Genomic DNA, 22,277 nt, shown 5'->3' with positions numbered 1-22,277 from the left:
AGAAAAGTTGCATAAAATTATATTTAAGAAGCTATCATTAACATGGAAGCTAATATTTCAATAATCATTTAAAATGAGTAAGGATTTTAAGAAGATTATCAGTTCTCAGAGAGCTTCCATTCTTATGCACATAATGGTTATGAAAACATTTATTTATTCTTTATGGATGCAGATATTAATAGTCTTAGTCCTTTGAAGTCTAATTTTGTGGACAATCACTTAATTGAAGAACAACCTGATCCAAAAGTGGTATTCAGCCAGTTCTGACAAGTTCTACAGAACCGGTAGTGGAAATTTTGAGGGGTTCGGAGAACAGGCAAATAGGCTGCCCCTGCCCCCACTGCTTCCCAGTTCATCTTCTTTTGTTGCCCTGAACAGGAGAACGGAGCTGGAAAGCAGGTTACTGGGGTGAGGAGGGAATGGGAATTTTCCAGTATCCTTCCCCTACCATGCTCACAAGCCACACCCACAAAGCCATATCCCACAAAGCCACACCCACAGAACCGGTAGTAAAAAAAAGTTGAATCCCACCACTGACTTGATCTTTAATGTACAAAAAAATACTGTAAGAGAATGCTCTACCTGTAGGATTTCCTGATTGAGGCCAGGATTACTAAAATTCTGTCTACAAGTAAAGAGATTTGGCATTTAAAACTTCTCTTCTATAATAACCAATAGAAAAAATAGATTTGCTGCTCCCAATAGAAGAGGAATGAGGGAGCAAAATCATACACTTCTCTTTTCTCTCCTGACCAATGCTATCTGATAGAGTTTGAATGCTCTGTTGAAACACTTTTAGACAGCCAGAAAAAGAAGAAGCTACATTGTATGGGCTAGAAACAAGCACTTAAAATATTTTTAAAATAAATATTTTTTTTCATAACTATTGTTTCATAAACTATTTATACTCATTCATATCCATATATTTGATGGATATCATAGTATTACAAATGTTTTAGCTGTTACAAATATTTCTTAGGTGTATTGTAGTTACCCACTTCATAAGAGATAGAGATATAAACATGGATAAATATAATACTTATATTCATCTTGAGAGCACTGAATCAAGATACGATGTTAGTCTGCCATTTTGTCATTACTTTGAATATGATGTACCCTCTTTTCACTGTAATTACTGATTCAAGATAAAGACATCTGGCACCAGCCTTGCATGAATATTATGTTTTGTATTTTCCACATAAATTTGATGAGTTTCCTTAAATGTTTCTGGAAAATATTGTGACATCATTTTTCTTATATTTTGGATAGAAATCCACCCTCATAAAATTATGAGTAGAACATAGACATATATGGAAAAGCAATGGCTATGAAAAACTGAATCATCTGTATGTTTTATTCTTTCTGATTTGCTCCTTATTTAAATATATTTGGATAATAGCTTAAAATATTATTCTATTGGTGTGTGCATGTATTCAATTCCAATCATAAACATAAACATATACATAAACATATATGCATGCATACATGCATACATACATACATGATTGGAATTGAAAGGCTGTGGGTATATTTGGACTCCATACTTCTCTGAATGACAGAGGAAAAAATATTACTACTAAAGGATAGGTATTAAGTTGATCAGTCTTGATAGGAGCAAATTTGGGTATTTAACAGTTAATCAACCTAAGATGGAACAAGAACTGATTGAAATAAAATCTTCCTAGTCACTGTTATCAGGATAAAATAAAATAAAAATACTGACTTTTTTTTGTATTCATCTTTGTCATGTAGAAGTGATATTGTACTTCAACTTTTCTAAAGTGGTTGAATATCTGGCATATTTTTGCCAAGTATGCCAATCTACAATAATGATATTTGCCATTATTTTGCTAGCATATGACATAGGATATTGTATTATAGTTTATACACTATCATTTATAGTGTATTATCTTTTATATCGGTATACAGATTGGCCTCTTTCAATCCATTGGATGCTGTTTTGTTTTTCAGATTAATTGGCACAGCTTACTTAAAGCCTTTTCTGATTTTTCCTTTATTCTTTGTCACATTTCTGTAAATATTCCTGTAAATAGTTCTTGTAGCTTCCAACTTAGTAATGAACAAAGTGCTGATCTAACTTCATTTTATAATATTAGAAGTACTTTTAAGCAGAGTACCTTCCAAAAGTAAGAATTACAAAAAATTATACTGTAAGAATTTCAGTATACTCATTGCACCTTTGATTAGTAACTGTATGTCCACTGCTGTCCATTTGCATACTTGCAAATGTACTCAAAATGATTTGAAATTGGAGCTTCCTTTTGAGTTCAGAGTTATTATAAAATGTTATGTCTTTCCATGTCCATTTCCCTCTTCAGTATCTTTATAAATGTTGTTATATTACTGCTTCTTGTCTCTTTTAATAGGTTTCTGAAATTGAGATATTTTCTTTCTTGAATTTTATTTTCTATTTTTGCAGTTTCCTTGGTTTTTTCTGTCCTCTAGTTTGCTTTCTTCTGAGTTTAGAATGAACTCTTTCCTCTGTTTGTACATTAAAGTTTTCAATTGGCTTTAACTGGTTTTGATTGCTTTGTGCTTTAATTGTGTATGTCACTTAGAGTCACACACTTGAAATAGATGGCAGCATAAAGTTAATTAATAAATAATTAATAAATTCTGACTTAGCATTTCAATCCTCAACCATAAGGAGCATATCCTGGTTGCTATCAACTTGACCATAAATCAAGTTCATTAATCTCTTCTTCCTTTGCCTCAGTAATTGCCATATTAAAGGGTTTTCTAATTGATACTATTTGGTCATTGATTGTACTGTAGCTCAATACAGCTCTTGCTATATAGCTTTCATAACTATTAAAGCAAAGCAATTCCTTCTTTGAGATTTTGGGTAGAAAACAGTATGCTCTTCCGACTGAAAGGATCCAATCCTGACCTATACCAATTTGCTGGTGCTCAAGATGTAAATTTGTAGTAAATTTCATTTCATCTTTCACTGCTAGTGAGCTTCCCATATTTGTGCTTCTTACATTCCATATTCACACTGTATGTTTTATCTTTTCTTACATCAAAACTAAAAAGATTTTCAGATTTTATTTTCCTGCGTGGAGCATCAGGAACCAAATGTCCTGAATCCTTAAATCTATATATAATAAATACCAGTAGTACAAAAAAAAATCCATAGCTTTTCCTCAGTATCATATTTAATGCCACCAATTTAGGGACCTGTTAGTTAGAACTACATCAAACATTTTATATTTTCTATCCATGTGCTTTTCCTGGTAAAAGTATAGGGGGAATTTAGTATTTCCTTGTCCTATGCAACATGAAATGATGCCCTGGTCATTGTCAGTAAAATAATCATTAATCTTAGCATCTTTCTATATCACTTCTGCCCTATATAGGTGCCTGCTTGCTTTAGCTGAGCATCTTATGCAATTTTGGTCAGAATTTTGGTTAAGATGGAGAAATTAAATCATTATTTAATATTTACGGAGATTCGCATAATCATCTAATTCAGTGCTTTTCAAACTTGGGAACTTTAAGATGTGTGGACTTCAATTTCCATATTGGCTGTATTCTTCTGACAGTTGGACGTATCTTTAAATTGTCAAGTATGAAAAACACTGATCTAATTCAAGAGAAGTATGTATTTTAGTTATAATTTTCAGAAATGCCTCTGATATACATTTGTGCAATAAATAAGTAGAAAATACTACATTTGCTGTGCTTTTACTAAGAACAAATGTACTTAGAACATTTGTGTCTGTAGAAGAGTTGTGTCTGTAGAAAGGCTGATTGAGGCAGAAGCTTTAAACTATTTTATTTTTATTTTGTTTTAGAAAATGTATATAGCTGCCTACTCACGACAACTCTAGGTGGCTTACAAACAAAAACACAATGTAGAAGAAATAAAAATAATAAAATAATAATACACTCCCCCCCCCCCCCCCAGCAACAACACACACTTAAATGGGTCCCATCCCACTCCGGGTTCCCAGGCCAGCTGGCAAAGCCATGTCTTCAGGGCCTTATGAAAGAGTGTCAGAGTGAGAACCAGTGTAATTTCTGGAAGGATGCTGTTCCAGAGGGAGGAAGCCACTGTAGAGAAAGCCCTTGTCGGTGTCCTGCCAGATGTACCTCCTTATAGGAGTAAACATTCATTGTCTCCAACGTGACTGGCAAGAGATGTTCTGCCAGATAACCTGATCCCAAGCCATGAAGGACTTTAAAAGTGACAATTAGCATGTTGAATTGCACCTGGAAGCAAATCCAGCTGCTACAGGAGAGGTGACACATATGCACACCGAGGTCATGCATAAAACCATGCAGGCTGCTGCATTTTGAAGCACCTGAAGCTTCTGGATGTTTTTCAAGGGCAGCACATATAATGCATGTTGCAGTAGTCATGATGGAAGGTGACTAGGGCATGAGTAACCAGGGTAGGGTGTGATGGTCCAGGAAAGTTGATTATCATTTTCTTTCTGAAAGAAGATGATTGCTTATTCTTTAGCCACGCACACTTAGATTTAACAGATGACGTGCTCTTCAGCACGGAGGCAGAAATATAGAAGAAAACTTCATGGATAAAATTCTGCTTTGATGGCTTCTCAAAGGAAACGGGTGCCAAAAAGGAAACAGGAGTCTCATTATTTAGATATCCTAATTGTTTTAAACACTTTTAAAGATATTGCAGTATCCTTTTATCTGCTTTATATGTTTGGGATTTATAAGAGAGAAGTGCTCAACAGAATAACAATAACTATAGTAATAGTAATAATAGTTTGAAAATTAGGTAATATACCCATAGAATATGATTACAAATAAAGTATTCTTTATCAAAATAATATAATGTTACTTTTATGTAAAAACTGTTTTAAAGAACAAAAGATTAAAATCATTTTTCAAAGTGAGATGGATATAAATTTAATAAAGACCAAAGAGACATAACTAACTGTCTGGTTAGAGAGATGCTAAAAGATTTATGCCTTAACCTTTCTCTTTGTACATATTCCTATATGTTTGGAACATATGTTATGTGAGGAAAAGCCTCAGAGTCTTCTTTTGTTGGGGATGTTTCTTGGAACCCTGACATTTGGCATATATTGCTGGAATTTTTGTAAAACCCAATTGTAGTTTCTTCCATAGTTATTTACTTGAGAAATCTTTGCTCTCAGGTTGTTTAAAGAACAGAGGTGATTCTGATATTATTTCCATCAAATGAAGTAAAAATATTGTTCTGCCAGTAAATTTATTCCTCATGAAAATCATGATTTTATAAATAAAGCATTTGGCTATTTAAAGATTTTACAAATTCTAGACTTTGCTTCCTATCAGCAGAGATTTTTTAAGCTGTGTTTAAACAGAGCACTTCTCATGGTTCCTATTATATGTCATTTTAATGTTTCCCTTCTATCTGCTTGACATTTGAAACATCTGTCAGAGCTTCAGATCTACACTACAAGAACTGATGCCAAATAGGATGCTTTCCAGTTCATTCATAATTACTGATATAGACAGAGCAGAAGATCTAGAGTCTCCAGAGAAGTACATTTATAAAATTTTGATTAAACATCATGCATTATGTTATCATTTGTACAGTTTGCATGCTAATCAATTGCACATCAGTTCTCTGCAACATAATTTCTTATTGAAAAGCTGAAATCATAAACCAGTCAAGAAGAAAGGCACTGTGAATCTGTATCATGCTGCCAAAGTTCTACAGTAAGAGAAATTGATATTAGATTCAACTTTTATAGAATGTCTAGAAAATGTATCAAAACCTTAAGTAAGTAGGTCCTTCCAAGAACCTAGCTTCCCCTGATTCTGTAAGATTGTTACTGAAAGCTGCACTTTAAGATTTTGGCTACATGTCTGTAATATTTTAACAATAGAGTGAAAATGTTGTATTGATCCATTTGTTTAGAGAGTAAAATCATATATCATAAAAAGAATATGAAAAAAGCTAAATGAAAATTAAATTAAAGTAATTAATAAGGCTGATGTGTGGGTGTTATGAAGTATTTAAGAAGCATGCTGGAGGCAAAATAATTTTAAATCATAATTGTTTTGAGTCATTCTTGAGAACTGATTCTAATTTCCTAGCTTGATATCCTTCAGATGTTTTGACAGTCTCAGCCAGGACTATGCTGACAAGAAGTAATAGTTAAGTTCTAACGTATGTAATGTAGCAGATATGTAAGATGTCATCTTGTTTGGAAATATGTAGCATCTCAGGTCTCATGGTAAATCCGTGATACTAGAGGGGGACCTGCTAAAAAGAATGATAATATATCTTGCAAATATAAAAAGTAAACTATTTAGCATTGTTCAGTTTTTAGCATTCAAGTTCAATCCTCTAACTTATATTAATGACTATATTTTGTGTGTTTGGATGACCAATGAGAAATGATGCCACATATCTTTGCCTGAACTTTAAATTTTCTTGTTTTTTCAGTATAAGAATCAATACTAAAACAGTAGATTACATCTAAAATCATTATAGGAATCTTCACAATGCTGAATTTTTAAAAGCAAATTCCACAAGAACTGTCTGTCCTTAATGAACATCTTTGTATGATAAGAATAAACTCAGATCAGAAGATCAGGGAAGGAATGGTTAATAAATCTGTAATGTAAAAAATAATTTAACAGTCATCAAATACTAAGAACTCAGAATGACACAATGATGTAGTGAATGCAACTTTGCATCAGTTAGGACTATATTTGGAAAAATGCCTCTAAGAGGAGCTCATTAGGACTTGCAACCAAATATTTCATGAATAGCCAAACAAATGACCTAGTCACAACATTTAAAATAAAGTGTATCAAAAGAATAGCATCTTGAAGGTGCTAAAATGTTTCATTTAAAAATGTAATTCCATCAGACGGAAGTCATTTTAAAAAAAAAAAACTTTGAAAATCATTTTCCCTAAATATTTGCAAGATATCTGATTTATTCAATCTGTATTGCAATTAAATACTATTGTGGAATATTTAAGCGTATATTCTTAATCTATTGATTAGGTTAAAACCTCATTTCCAAGATTGAGAGAGAGATTCATTCCCACAGTAGATAGAATAAGATACATAGTTGTCTTAGCTATATTTGGATATTCTCACTAAAAAGGCCCATAAATCAGCAGAATCATCAATTCTCTTTTTAATGAATATATGATATAAAATGGACACGCAATTATAGCATATGGCTGAACTTTTATTGCCTTCTGTCCATTTTCAACAGAATTGCAATGTAAATTAAAACTTCATTTCAAATGGTCTAAGCATTTCCAAGCTGTTGTAATGGATTTGAACATAAGGCTTGTAAGGTATAAAAGAAGAAAGCAAGTGAGCAGAAAACTTACATATCTCAACTATTCATTTACTCTGGATTTTTAATTGCGAAGAATGATTTTCCTATGTCTACTGCATAAATCATCAGAATCCTGGCTCCCTTAATTTTTATTATTGCTCTCTATATACATTTACAGTATTTATTAGGCTATCAGTCTTGGCAGAAGTTTTAGATAGGGTTTATGGGTGTAAGTTAGCCCATATTACTTTTTTATTTCTGATAACCTTCACATCATTGATAATTATTACATTTTTTTCTCCACAGGCTCAATTTTTAGCATTGGAGGAAATTCCTGCTGAGATATTATTTTCTCTCACTGACTGCAATGCTCCAAGTTTTCTTAGAGATCACTTAGATCACGTGTGTCAAACTTGCGGTGTCACATTGCCATCACAGGAGATATTTTCCCCCTTTGTGGAGCTAGGGTGGGTGTGGCCTGCATGTGATGCATCTGGTCCATGGACAGCCAGTTTGACACCCCTGATCCTAGATCATTGTCATACACAGCAAGCAAAAGATGGCCAGGGAATGGGAAAATAGGAAGTGGAGTTTCACTTCTTATCATTGATACTCCAGAGGTAGTGCAGAACTAGTATAGGAAACTAAAGTGTGACAACAGGGACAAGAAACAGAATATCCACGGGTTTATTTACATCACCATGTGCAATTTTGACAAAGAAAAAAATAAAGATAACATGCCTTCCACTATGCTTATTGCTTATAACCCTTTGAAAGTCTATTCTTTGTGGGACTGTTATAAAACTCATTATATGAAAATCTCATAACAGTTGTTACAGTAAATCACTGAGGTCAATTTTTGCTTATGGGCAAACTATTTCTTTCCATATCAATTTAGAACACTGCTTCTTTTATGTGGTAATTTACAAGTATACATCTGATAACAAAAGCTAGCTGCAGCCTTTAGCAATTTTGTTTTTCTTGTTATATGTTTAAAGAGATGGTCACCTTGGTATTTGTGTATGTGTGTGTATGTGTGACATTAACACTAATATATGATCAAAACACTATTAGAGATTTTTGTTATTTCCTTTAAAAGCAACTTCTTATCAGATTTACCTTATATCACAATACTGCTAAAAATCACAGTGCTGCTAGAAAAAGGTCAGTCTGGTACTTAACCTTGTGCTTAACCTTGAAATCAAGAGTCCAAATCGAAAATGTGTTATTTTCCCAGAGAAGCTTGGATACAAAGCAATATAATTCTAACTGCTCTTGATTGTAAGCTCTACTTTTGAAGTTCAAATTATTATCTTTTGTTCTGATTATAAAACTCTTTTTTTTCCTCTGCACTACACAAGTCTCATTAATTAGATAGCAAGAGCACAAGCTTATTCCGGAAACGTTCCATGGCCTCAAAGCTCCTGGAACAGAAAATCTTTCATTCATAGTTTCTGAAAGCAGTTTCTATTTCTGCCTCGATGAGGAGAAATCTATATTATGTCTTGAAAGAACAGCTTCCAAATCTAGTCAAAAATCAAGGTTACTTAAAATAGATGCAGAATGAATCGATTCTTTTCTTCTGTCCTTACTCATTTGTGCTTCTCCTTGGTTAGACAACATTTATTTAATTTCTAAATGTAGAAATTGCCTCAGACCCTCTTGCCTTGCTCTTTTCCCACCAGCCCTTTACCTCATGAGGTTGTTCCTGCCAGTTTCATTCAATTAATTTCAGCAAGAATGTAGGCTTTTCATTTTGCAGTTAATTTCTTTCAGGATTGATGAACTGTGCATTGAAATGGAGAGACTGTCAATTGGAACAAAATGCAAATTTCATTCCAAAGCTTTCCACCTCCAATTAATAAAAACAAGCCACTTCAGGACATAGGCAAATCAGGTTTAAATTGGAGAACAAAATATTCTGAAACTTATGTTATAGATGTTTTTTTTTTCCTTTTTGTTTTATAAAACACTAGCCTCTGTTCAACACAAAAACTTGTGAGTTTCTACTTGATTTTTCCAGTACTATTTTAGCTAAGGCCACAAAATAAGCTGGTTTATCTAAAAAATGGATCTTTGGATCTCAATTCTTCTTGAACCAAATCTTTTTCATCATGCTTTTACCTGTAACAATCTACTACAATGGATTAAATGCTAAATTTCCCTTTTTTGAATGGAAGAACTCTTTCTGTCTACAGAGACTATTGTTATGCAGTGACACTTCTGACAAAATCATAGCAGAAGACTTGTTAACTCTCTTTCCCTGAAGCCTGCTATAACTCTTTATATACAGCTTCAGGGGATATCCCAAGTGTTCAGAATATATTTGTAGAGGGTTGCCAGGAGATGGAATAATGTAGTATGCAGTAATTGCTACATCCAACCTCTGTTGTTGGAGAGTGAGCCATAAGTGAAGTTCTGTTCACAGCAGCTCTGCTAATTTTTGATCCCTGATTGAGGAGGTCCTCAATATACTTCTACAAATTGCACATTATGATTATTTAAAAAAATTCAGAAATATCAAGATTCTAAATATTCTTAGAATCACACTCATGTGGTATGTTAAATATTTATACTTAAAACCAGAAAAGCTGATTTGTATATGTTTGTACTATAGACTCAATGCCTCTGCAGAACGATCTGTTATACAGTAATCTAAAATAAACTGGGTCACAGAATAAAAACCAATTTCTTTAGTAAATGAAGTTTTTCTACCTTTGTTCTGTGGTTATTTTTCCTGTTTTTTATGGTTAGAGTTTTGTTGACAAAATTAACATTTTTTCCACTATCATTTTTTTATGTTTAGTTAATCACTCACTTACTGTAAAGAAATGAGTTAGCCACTCACTTAAAGAAAAGAAAAGTAGAAGCAAGAAAGCTGAATACTCATTACATTTCTAGGCAGAGAAGTATGGGAAACTACTGTTTGTGAGCAAGAGGAGCCAAAAATTCCTGGAGGGTACACTAGGGACAAATGCCTTTAGAAGTATGTTTCTGCATGTGAAAGTTAAGGTCACTTCCAGTATGAATAAGCTATAACTTCAGGAGTGGAGAGCTGGTTCATACTAACTTTGGACATCTCTTGAGTTTCATCATGTTTTAGATTTGTAAGACTTCACACTCATCGCTTAACTGGTTACAAAAATAATTCTATGTGATTAAGTCCTTTAAACAATTCACTTGAAGCATCCAGTTTGGCAGATGATATCATGCGTTCTTTGGTAATTTTAAGCAACAGATATTCTTCCAAATGTAAAAGACTAACCCCAGGATAGAGGACTATTATTGAACAATGCAGAGCCACTTCGTTTTAGTCTGCTCTTCTTCCACTACCATCCCACCCCACCCTCATTTTTCCACAGGTTTTGGAGACTTTATGTTTCCCCTGGAAATAACTATTCTTAGAGCCTTCAAGTATTGACTTTCATATAGTCTTCTGGAGGTTTTCCCAAGTCTTTCTGATTTTTAATTATCTATTTACTAAGATTTACTAGTTTCAGGAACGAGAAAGGTTCAGGGATGCAGACTGCTTTCTCAAAGAACCTATTATGGAATTATAGCTCTCTGAGTTTGATTGTTTGCTTATAAATGTTTCATTAACAAGTTAGGTAATATCAGGTAATATCATTATCTAGTTGGGTAAATGAAGTGTTTGAAAAGTAAACTGCAAGCTAAGAGATAACCAAGAATTCCACAATTCAACCTAAATGCAGTACAGCTACTCTCTTCTATTGGCTATAATTGCACAAAGGACAACTGCTGGAGCAATTGGAAGCTCAACACTGCTGCCTTGGACAAAGCAACCACACTACAGTGGAGTGCTCTGTGCCTAAGATTTGTGTTTTGGGGAGATTTAGTTATGCTTCTAAATTCTTGGTGGCACATTGGGCTGTCATGTGTATTTTGGACAGAGAGCTGTCCAAGCACTGAACTCTTCCTCATTGACTCAGCATCATACTGTAGCTTTTTTAAAGCTGATGCCAGAAAAGCATGCTGGCATTTTGAGATCTGGGGTCTTGTTAAGAGTGCCTCTGATAATGAAATGATTGAAGGGGTGGGTCAATTATTCTGCACATTCTCAGATTCTTACTTCTCTCAAACTTGGATAGCATTTTAAAAAGCTAGTAGAGATTCATTGTTTGTACTGTATGTAGGGCCATTCCATTATTGTTTTAGCATGCATTAATGTTCTGGATTTATGTTTGCCACTTTGTTCAAGATTTTCTCTTTTATAGATTTCCCACATACTCTGTTTAAATTAAGATGAGGCATGTAAAGAAAACTTTTGCAAATACAAAGTCTTCTTCCTTACTAGATGCTGACATTCCAGACATCCTATCAATATTAGTGGTTGGGGCGCAATGCCAAAGCAAAGCAGTGATGCTTGCAAGAATTAATAATTACTGCATATCATTACAATGGAAATGGCTTGCCAACTTCACAAAAAAAAATATTTCATGGATGCAGTAAATGTATTTCTGATTCACTTCCAAGATCTGAATCTCCTCAAACTTTTCTCAACAGTGAAAGTGACAAATTGCTAGCAACAATTATGTACATTTTTTTGAATTATAAAAATAAAGATTATTGGGAATTTGTGGATTCCCTGTGATTTTCAGTGTTACCTTCATTTGTTCATTGATGTAATAGGTTAAAACTATGACTTTATCCAAACAGGAGCAAGAAAATCTCCATTATTATTTGTAGCTACTTGGGGATGTGAAAGATGAAGGCTTTATCTTAAACAGCATTTTATAATGACTGTGTCATTAACAGTCAGCACTTTAAGATGTAATGATGCTATTTGGCTAGCTTTCTCTGCTGATATCAGTAACTTACACAAGCAAAATACAGCTGGCAGCTACCCAATACATATATATTTAGTGTCAAGAATAGCTTCTATGAGGAAGGACAGACTGTCCCATCTCCTTTTATATATATTTCATACTAGACATACTATCACAAATTCTGGGATTTAATAACAAATCTCAACATGATGTTATAAGAATCCAGACTTAAGATCTGCACCTCTATAAAAGATACACTATTTCAGTTTTCCTTTTTGTCTCCTTCAGGAACCAAGTGAGAAAATGTCTATCCAGTCTTGCAAATGTATAAAACTACAGGCTAGGCAAAAGTTAAAATCAATTCTTTTTAATTCAGGAGTAAAAAATTATCAGTCACTAAATTATTACAATAACAGATTCTTGATTTTGCTACCAAAAATATATTGTTTGGATCTACTCATACTTTTTAAGAATCCTAACTTTTGGCAACACTTAACAGGTAATCTCATAGTATTTCACAATAAGGGTAAATCTCTATTTTCCACTAATTGTCTCAAAACAAAGCATGCTCATCAAATGGGGGATTTCCTAAAGTGAAACCAAAGATGACTCAGTGAACAATAGCTCATAGAAAAATCAGTGTAGCCTTGTTTTAAATGGGTTCAAAAGAATTACCACACAAGATCTTCACTGGCTATTAGATAAAATTGTCTTGGCAGTTGTTTGTGAAAGCTTTCACAATTGGAGCAGGGAATGTTTTTTTTTTAACAACAAAAATGACTTTTATTAAATTTTGAAATTTATATTCCTCAAACTGGCAATTACAGTGGTACCTCTGTATTTCACTTCTTCAAAACAAGTTGAATTTGGTACTTGAAGCATTTTGATGCAAAAATGTTGTCCTGGTACTCGTAATTTCTTTGGTATTTGGTGGGCTGCAAAAGGAAGAGGGGGACAGCCACAAAGAGCAGACAGGAAGTTGGCAATGCTGGGAAGGTTGCTGCAAAAGGAAGAGAGGGATGGTCACAGAGTCTGGGAATGGTCATGCTGGGAAAGTAGCTGATATAGGAAAAAGGACAGACAAAAAGTTTCCCCTGGACAAAACAAAGAGTTGTGTGGTAAGTCACTTGATTTGTTTGGCACTCATAGTTTTTAGTACTCAACATGTCTCTTATACCCAATTAACATCAAGTGCCAAGGCACCATAGTATACTGAGATCAATTGGATTCTAACTAATTACATTTTTACGTACATTCAGAATGTGCTTCTCCATAGCTTGCCAACTTAAGTCAGGCTGATGTATTATAGATGTCACATGCTATAAAGTTTTTAGACAGATTTTACATAGGAGGTATTGCACTGAAATGCTCCTTGCTAAATGTACCTGTTCAGCTGAGTGTACTATATCCACCTAGTATCGGTTATTACAGAGGCATATTTATAACTTTAATATATTATAGACATTTGTGGTAATATACTGTACATTATTTTAAAAATATCAAGCATTAATGTATGTGAAATGGAATGCCACCACTTGTAATTACTTTAAAGTTGACAGCTTAAGATTGAAGAAAAGATAGAATTCTTATGAAACAATTTATTCCTATCCTAGCTGACATGAAGACTTTAGTATGAATCTGCAATACGTCAAGCTCACAGAATGTAGAATGACCACAAAACAAACAATTAGAAATATGTGCAACTTCAGTAACTCAAGCTTATGCTTTTGTGCACATGCAATATATCAAATCAGAAATATAGAAGACAGGCCATATTTTAATAAAAATAGAATGGTATTTTAATGTTTACACACACACTTGTATACACATATGTATGTATATGAAATCTAGCAATAGTAAAATGTTAATAATAACTACCAATAATTAGTAGATAATAACCACACCAGGGGGCCATAATGTTATGTCTTCCTATATTTCACAAATTTTCTGCTTTCCTTGTGAGTTTTGATGGCTCATTTAATATATCCAGCCCCACTTGATTGAATGGATGACATATTAATTTTAATAATTGTAATTTTAAAATGTTTATATGTTTTTACTTTTGTTGTGAGCTGCCCAGAGTCCCAAGGTTAAAGTTGAAAGTTGAATTTCCCCAATAGAAAGTTATCAGGAAGCAAAATATTAGTCAACTGTAGAAGATGTGTCATAGGTTCAATTGCTGATTTTCCTTTAAAAACATCAGTTTGCAATATTTTATAAAAGGCAAAGTGGTTGCCATATTTTTTGGAGAATAAAATGCACTTCCCCTCCTAGTGGGTGGAAATGTCTGTGCATCTTATACAGTGAATGTTGCTGAAGCCCTGTCCGCCCACTGGCCCCTACCCATTGGCCATTTTTGGCCTCTGCATGCTCCATTTTAGACCCATTCAAGGCTGTGGGGATCACCACAGAATATGGTACTGGCTGAAAATGCAATGCAGGGAGGCCAAAAATAGGTATGCAGACAAAAAATGCAATGCGTGGAGGCCGCAATGGGCTGTAGTGATCCCCGCAGCCTGGAACAGCTGATTGGTGGTATTCCCAGAGGCCGATCCAACTGCTAATCAGTTGCTCATGCTGAATCAGACTGCCATAACATGCTCAAGCTGACCAGGCTGTTTGCTGTTTGCTGCAAGGATGCTAGCCTGATGAATAGTGATGAATACTGGTAGGCAGAGGCAGAATTTTTTTTCTTGTTTTCTTCCCCCAAAATGAATGTGTGTCTTATACTCCAGAGCATCTTACACTCTGAAAAATATGGTATTTTATTTTCCTTGAACACAAAATGTAACATGAAAGGTTGCTGACTTTATCTCTCCTTTGGAATGAAATTGGCATTTTCTACAGCAGCAAATAGCCAATCATGTGTTTATCTTTGTTAATGTGAAGAGATTTATACAAGCAGAATGAAATGTCTAATTTAGCAAAAATGAAAGATTTTGGCATATTTGTCTCAGTCAAAACATTATTCTACATTTATTTATTTCTTCCGAGACTCCTCCAAGATAACGAGCATTTTCCAGAATGATTTTAAAAAGTATATATAATGTTTTCATATGTGTAAAGTATGTATTAAGAATTGAATTGATAGATTAATCAATTTAATAATTGTCATAATGACCTAACATTATTGCATGGTTTCATGCTATGAGCCAGCTGCAGCTATTCTTGAGCTAGGAGGCTCTATTCACAGTCATCATGCCTTAATCACCTGCCATTACTGCAACATGCTCTACATGGGGCTGCCCTTGAAGAATATTTATATTCAGATGATACAAAAGTCTGTCACCCAGATAGTTATGGGTAATTCAGCACGTGTGACACCCCTACTCAATAAGCTGTATTGGTTTCTAGTATGCTCCCCCGTGCAAGTCAAGATGCTGATAGTTACCTTTAAATCCGTTCATTGCTTAGGAATAGATTATTTACAGGACTGCTATATCCAGCTTCCTGTTAGAGCCATCAGAAGATCTGTTATCTAATCCAAGATCCCAGATGAGGGGATCGTTGTGATGCCCTCTGGAACATAATTCCATCCCAAGACAGACATGCATCTACCTGGAAGGTCTTTCACAAAGGCCAGTTAAATTCTTGTTTTACCTTTGAGCCTAGGCTCCAAATGGTGTGGGCAAGCACATTTTTTTTGGCTGAATAAATCACTTTGGTGTGTGATTACTAATTATTACCATTGATTATTTTTTCCCAAATGCTATTTATGTTATTTATAATTCTTCTATATTTTATTATTGTGAGCTGCCCATAACATGTGCCTGAGATGGCCTGCCATGTAAATTAATCTATAAATAAATAACTTTTCCAAAATGACCAGTTGCATTTTGGAAGTGGTAATGTAAAATCAATTCACTTTTATTGATGAATTGGTTTAAACCCAAGTAATTAGTTAGGCAAAATTATTTATCAGACAATACATAGTAATTACGCATCAATTCTGAAGTATTTTGTCCCATATATACAATTTGAACTCTTTAGCTGCATTGAAAATTCCTGAATTGTTGTTATCATAGGATACAGTTTTGGATAATTCTAAATGTATGCATTTATTTTTATAGATAATTGTTGCAAATGTACATTCCAAATTGCAAGAAATTTGGGGTGAAGAGCAGGAATACCATGTATGTATAAGTCAGTGAAGTATGTTAAATAAGTATTTCATTATCTTAAGGTAATTTCCTTTTTATTGATCACAGAGAATGTTTAATGAAGATATGGGTATAAACGTCTGTATATTGGGAGTGTTATATATGGAGGGGACATTGACACATTTGGGGAAACCTATTCTGCAGTTGTCCTGCTTTCTTCTTGGCCCCCTCTTTTAAATTCAATGAGTGTTTAAAACAAAAGTAATATTTTAATCTCCTTTCTTTAAATGCATGTGTATCTGTTGTGGCAATGTGTAAGAACATTGTTATTGTGAGGAATTAGTAACATTTCTCTTTCATATTAAGAAAAATATAGAAGTTTAGAATTTTCAGCTACCTTGCTTATTTTTCTCTCTTGCTTGCTGAGCAAAGCAAAAAGGAAGGATGTTCAGATAACTTCAAAGCTTCTCTTGCTGTGAAAGTCTTAGATTTTTGATTCCCACTCCAGAGTCAACTGCAAGCCAGTTAAGGTCAAGTCTTGCAAGCTCCTGACCATAGCAGGACCATAAAATCAAATGTCTCAAGGTTTTAATAAACACTTCGGAATTGATGCTTATGAGGATCTCCTGCACACAACCTAGCATTAGTATAATAGGGAAACTAGCCTCCCATGGGATATCTCTGCTGTCATTATTAAGGAGCTCCTGATAGCTTTAAGAGATTTGGATATTATCTTGCTTGATATGTAACATTTTTGTTTGTTTGAACTAGTAGAGCTTAACATCTCTTTATTTACTGGAGTCTTCATTGTCTCTGGATTCAAAAGAACCAATTGCCTGGGCATCTGATCACTGCCCTGACACTTGGCAAAACAGCATCCTAACCATTTTTTGATGTGAACAATTATTTGAAGTGTTAAAGAACATTAACCAACTGAATTAATCAAAGGATAAATAAAAGCAATAGGCAAATTAAAGAAAGGAATAAATTGTCTCTTCTCTCTCTTTTACCTATACTTTCTCTTTTCTCTTCAGAATATTATTGACTGCTCTAATTATATTTCATGATTATATCTCCTATCTATAGAGGCAATTTTTGTTTCACCTCTAAAATTGTTACATCTAATTGTCTCCCTAAATGGAGAGATAACTTATACTTAAATCATGTTGGAATTGTAGAACTAAACATTTCAAAAGGTGAATTATGGAATGAAGGAAGAGGGTAATATATTCTAAACTTTATAAATAGCAGGTAGTTATTTTATAAGATAGTTATCTTTTTTCTTCCTTCACCAGAGTGTTGGTGGTGAGCTCATATTATTTCAGTGAGGGATGGATTGCTCATGTTTTGCTTCAAAAGCTCAACTTTAGAGATGGGACATCTTGCCCATTTCTGAAAGTGAAATGTCAGAATGATTCAGGAGTGGCTGAAACAATTTTCCCTTTCAGATTTTTGTTATATTTTCTTCTCAATGTTTATTTTCTCTTTCTTCTAAGACACAGGTTGTGAGATGTTAAAGTACTCTGATTGCAAAAGCAGAGCTAAGTGCCCCTGGGAAGAAATAATAATGAAAATAATAATAGATTAGCTGTCACTACAGTGTCTGAAATTATTTTAAAAGTTACTTACGAACTTGTCTAGGGAAGATTGACACTAAAATTAAAGGGCAGAACTGTAATTCCAAGAGTTATTTTTGAAAATAAAGCTGTCCTTTGGAGTAGATGAGCTGGCTCATGTGTAATCTTAAGGAAGTCTTCCTAGTTTCATAAAGTGTAAGTTCTATTTGTTAGTTTAAAGGTCCAGGAAGAAAAGAATTGCAGTAGATTGAAGAATTGGCTTTGTTGAGCATTATTTATCTTTTTTCTTTGTACCATTCTCTCTAAGTAAATTTGCAAAAGAAAAAAATGTATTTTTGCCTTCTTTCAAGTGAAACTTGCATTAAGTCCTTTATCTGGCTGCCCATTAAAGAAACAAAGTTAAAGAACATTTTTCTTTTAATGATGATTCCTCATATTAAGGATTTATTCCCATAAGGCTGCTGATGTTACAAAAGTTTATTAGCTTTTAACCCCAAGTAGCCTTTTTATTACATGTCAGTATTTCACTGCTGACCCTATTTGAATTTATTATTTATTCTTCTTGACAGTAATCTTTATTTCTGCAGAAGGAAGGGTTAGAACTTTAGACTTATTTCAAATGAAATAAATTATAGATCAGTGAACTGGTGTGGGAGGATTGATTAGGCACTTATCCTTAATGTGCTTTCCATCCCTGTGCTTTCAGTACTGCTTCAAAAGTGAACAAAAGCCACAAAACTACCCATTCACAGATTTAACTATGTTAATTTGTTTGGACCTGATAGCTTGATATTTGAAGCAATTTATAGGAAAGATTGTGAAATTTTTTAAATACTATTACAATATGGTATCTAGGAGGCAAATCCATTGCACCATTAAAAGAAGTGAAATACAGGGTTTCTTGGCAATCTGTAATATTTTGCGGTTAAGAGGATGGGGTTTGTTTTCATGAACTTGATTTTCTTACCTAAATAGAGTCCAACTCTTAGACTTTGTAATCTTCCAGACAGGCTAGGAAAACAATATTTGAACATCTAATGTCTTTGCCAAGCTTTCCAGGGCAGTAAATTGGAATCTGCAGCATGACACTTGATTTTTGTTATACATTAGAGGTATAATAAAATATTACAGATTTGTGTAGAATATATGCATTTACAAAACTTGTTTCAATTTCTGACATAAATTATTTATATGTTGCCTTATCTCCTAAGAAATAATGACCAGCAAAAAGCCTTTTGAATGCATTTATTATGTTCAGCAACATTTTATGAAGGGCTCTTTTACTGAAGTGGATTAATGGCAAATATTACTCACTTGGCATCCATTTTCCATTTTACAATCAATCTTAGTACAAGTGGCTGAACATAAGCTACCAACAATATTTTCCCCATTTCCTAATTCCCAGCTACCCTGCCACTGAATGATTAACAAGCAGTCATTTTGCATGGCTAGGGACAGTGAATTGTAGTTGTTAACATATAATATTTATACAGATAAAATGAGAGTAACAGAATTACAGGGTTAGAACTGATCTTGAAGATCTTCTAGCCCAACCCCTAGCTCAGGCAAGAAGTTCTATACCATTTCAGACAAAATGATTGTCCAAACTCTTCTTGAAAACCTCCATTGTTGGAATGCCCACAACTTCTGAAGGCAATTATTCCACTGATTAATTGTTCTAACTGAAACAATTTGAAAAGACTAAAGATCTCTATTAAAGTCCCTATTGTTGTTATGATACTGCTTGAATTTTTTTTTAGTTTAAACCACTTTTCGTGTCAAGTTTCATATTATATCCAATGTTTCCAGAATTGTAATGAATAATTGTTTGTAACTTATTGTTGTTTCCATCTGTAAAACAGATAGTACAACTGAAGCACCAGCAATATCAACATCTCCAGCTATAGAAATTCGGAAGAACAGTGTAATTATGACTGAAATCACCTCAAAAATTGAAAAATTTCCCTCCACTGCCACCAGCAGTAGTGTGAGCTCCTTAGGAGAGACGGAAGAAGAAAAGGCCAAACGGTTGCTTTATTGTTCACTATGCAAGGTTGCTGTCAACTCTGCCTCCCAGCTAGAGGCACACAACAGTGGTAAGATTGAGCTTTTCAGATGGCTTGCAGAAGAGAAATATAGAAATTTCATGAATTTATTAACAATTAAACAGGGGGGGGAAATCTATCTTTTCTCCTCAGAATATTATTGACTGCTCTAATTATATTTCATGATTATATCTCCTGTCTATAGAGGCAATTTTTGTTTCACCTCTAAAATTGTTACAGCTAATTGTCTCCCTAAATGGAGAGATAACTTATACTTAAATCATGTTGGAGTTGTAGGACTAAACATTTCAAAAGGTGAATTATGGAATGAAGGAAGAGAGTAATATATTCTAAACTTTATAAATAGCAGGTAGTTATTTTATAAGATAGTTATCTCTTTTGTTCCTTTAGCAGAGTGCTGGTGGTGAAGGAAAAATCCAGTATTAAAATCCAGTATTAATAAGGAAAAGGGGGAGCTTTTGATCCATAGAAGTAATTGGATTCCTTCTTCAAATACCAGTTTTCAATGCTGCTGAAGCATTTCATTGCATGAACTGTATACTGTTTTAGATGAAAGGAAAGCAGAAGCTAATCTGGCTGGATGTAACATTAACCAGAATTTGAAAGAGACACTTAACGTTTGCACATTTGCATTGCTGTATTAGAAAAAAAATCAGCTAAATATAAATATACATAGATGAATACACACACATCTTAATCAAAATTATTCTTTTTCATTCTTCAACACTGACACATTTCATCAAATGACATGCCTTACATTAATTTCACAACCACTTAGAAAGTACCTGTATCTTTTAAGGAGATTATATGAACAATCTAACTAACAATCTAACTGTATCATAAATGAAAATCTTTAAAGGAAAAAATCCCTCATTTCCAAACCATAGTTTCTTCTCTCCTCTTGGACTTGAGTGCTTCCAACTATTTTATTTAGTACTGTTAAGCTACAATCTAATTCAGCTGGTGCAGTGAAAGCAAGATAACTTGCAAGCTATGATTCACTGAGTATTAGAACAATAAAACCAACCTAACCTTTAACCCCACCATTATTTTATTCATTCAAATATTTAAACTAATATAATATAGCTAAGAAACACAAGTATTTCTTATACCAGTGTTGGTGAATCTTTTTGGCACCAAGTGCTAAAATGGAAGTGCATGTGCACATGTGGGGGAGCACTGGAGGCCGGAAGAGCAGCTCTCCGGCATGCACACATGCACAGGAGCACCAGCAACTGGAAGAGCAGTTCCTTGTTATGCATGCACACGCCAGGAAGCTCAGCTTCTAGTTTCCAGTGTGTGCATGCATGCCAATTATCTGCTCTTCTGGTTTCCAGTGTCTCTGAAGACCAGCCGGAACCTGGAAGAGCAACAGGTGACAGCTGCTGTGCCCAAAGAGATGGCTCTGCATGCCACTTCCAGTATGCATCCCATAGATTCACCATCACGGTCCTATACTTATGTATTTGAGGTTATTTTATGTAATCAATCATTTTTAATTTTTCAAATTTAGACTGAATTTATTGTAGCATCTTTTTTTCTATTTTATAAGTTTGTTATTTTTATTTTGTGCATAGATCCCAAAACAATCCTTATTGAATTTCCCTTGTATCATGTATTCCAGAAATGTATTTATTTGTTAGATTTATGTCCTGCCTTTTCTCCAGGATGTCAAGGAGTCATATATAGCATTCATTCCTCTGATTTTCCCCTCAGAACATCTTATAAGGTAGGTTAGATTGGGCTGAGATTGATTGGCCAAATCCAGTGAGCTTCTTAGTTGAGGTGAACCTGTAACTCTTCTTATATATATGCTGGTCTGGTTGTATTCGGGTCTTTTCCCTTGTAAGATTGAGATTGTCTTGGCAATATTTTGGCGATGTCTCACTCGCCATCTTCAGGCTGGGTTTTGGAGCTGCCGTCTTTCTATAAATCTTGGTGGGGGGAGGTGTGGAGTGCTGGCTTTGTTTCAGTAAGTGGAATGATTTGTTGTGTGGTTGTAGCATGATTGGTAGATTGGTGTTGATTGGTGCTGGCTGGGTGTCTACTGTTTTGTGTGGTAACAGCCTGAGTGGTTGGTGGGGCACATTTGTTGACTAGGGCTGGTTTCCAGATGTCTGGTAGGTGAGAGGTAGTGTCACATTTATTCATGTGGGGGTATTTCTCTATTTCGATAGCTTCCATAATTATGGATCTGGATCTGGATCTGGATGTGTGTGTGTGTGTGTGTGTGTGTGTGTGTGTATCTGTGTGTGTGTGTGTGTATGTATGTATGTATGTATGTATGTATATGTATATGTATGTATATATATATATATATATATATATGTGTGTGTGTGTGTATATATATTTGATGTTTTTAGAATCAATATTAGATTACATTGCATTACTTCTTCTTTGAGGAAGGAATGTCTTAAGTGATTTTTTTAAAATCATGGTTTATTGCAAAGAATAAATAA

The 22,277-nt window shown here is 34.1% G+C and overlaps 1 protein-coding gene across 1 annotated transcript in view; it reads left to right on the top strand.

The window, feature by feature from the left end:
• Nucleotides 1-22,277, top strand: part of ZNF385D (zinc finger protein 385D) — a 297,210-nt gene that overhangs the window by 266,874 nt on the left and 8,059 nt on the right. The window contains exon 5 of the mRNA XM_032237626.1: nucleotides 19,615-19,848. Within this exon, the coding sequence (XP_032093517.1) occupies nucleotides 19,615-19,848 (234 nt within the window). The remainder of the gene's footprint in view (nucleotides 1-19,614; nucleotides 19,849-22,277) is intronic.

This window comes from Thamnophis elegans, chromosome Z, assembly GCF_009769535.1.
Source record: "Thamnophis elegans isolate rThaEle1 chromosome Z, rThaEle1.pri, whole genome shotgun sequence".
NCBI classification, from domain to species: domain Eukaryota; kingdom Metazoa; phylum Chordata; class Lepidosauria; order Squamata; family Colubridae; genus Thamnophis; species Thamnophis elegans.
Note: the sequence above shows the minus strand (reverse complement) of the source record. Positions and strands in the feature narration are given on the sequence as shown.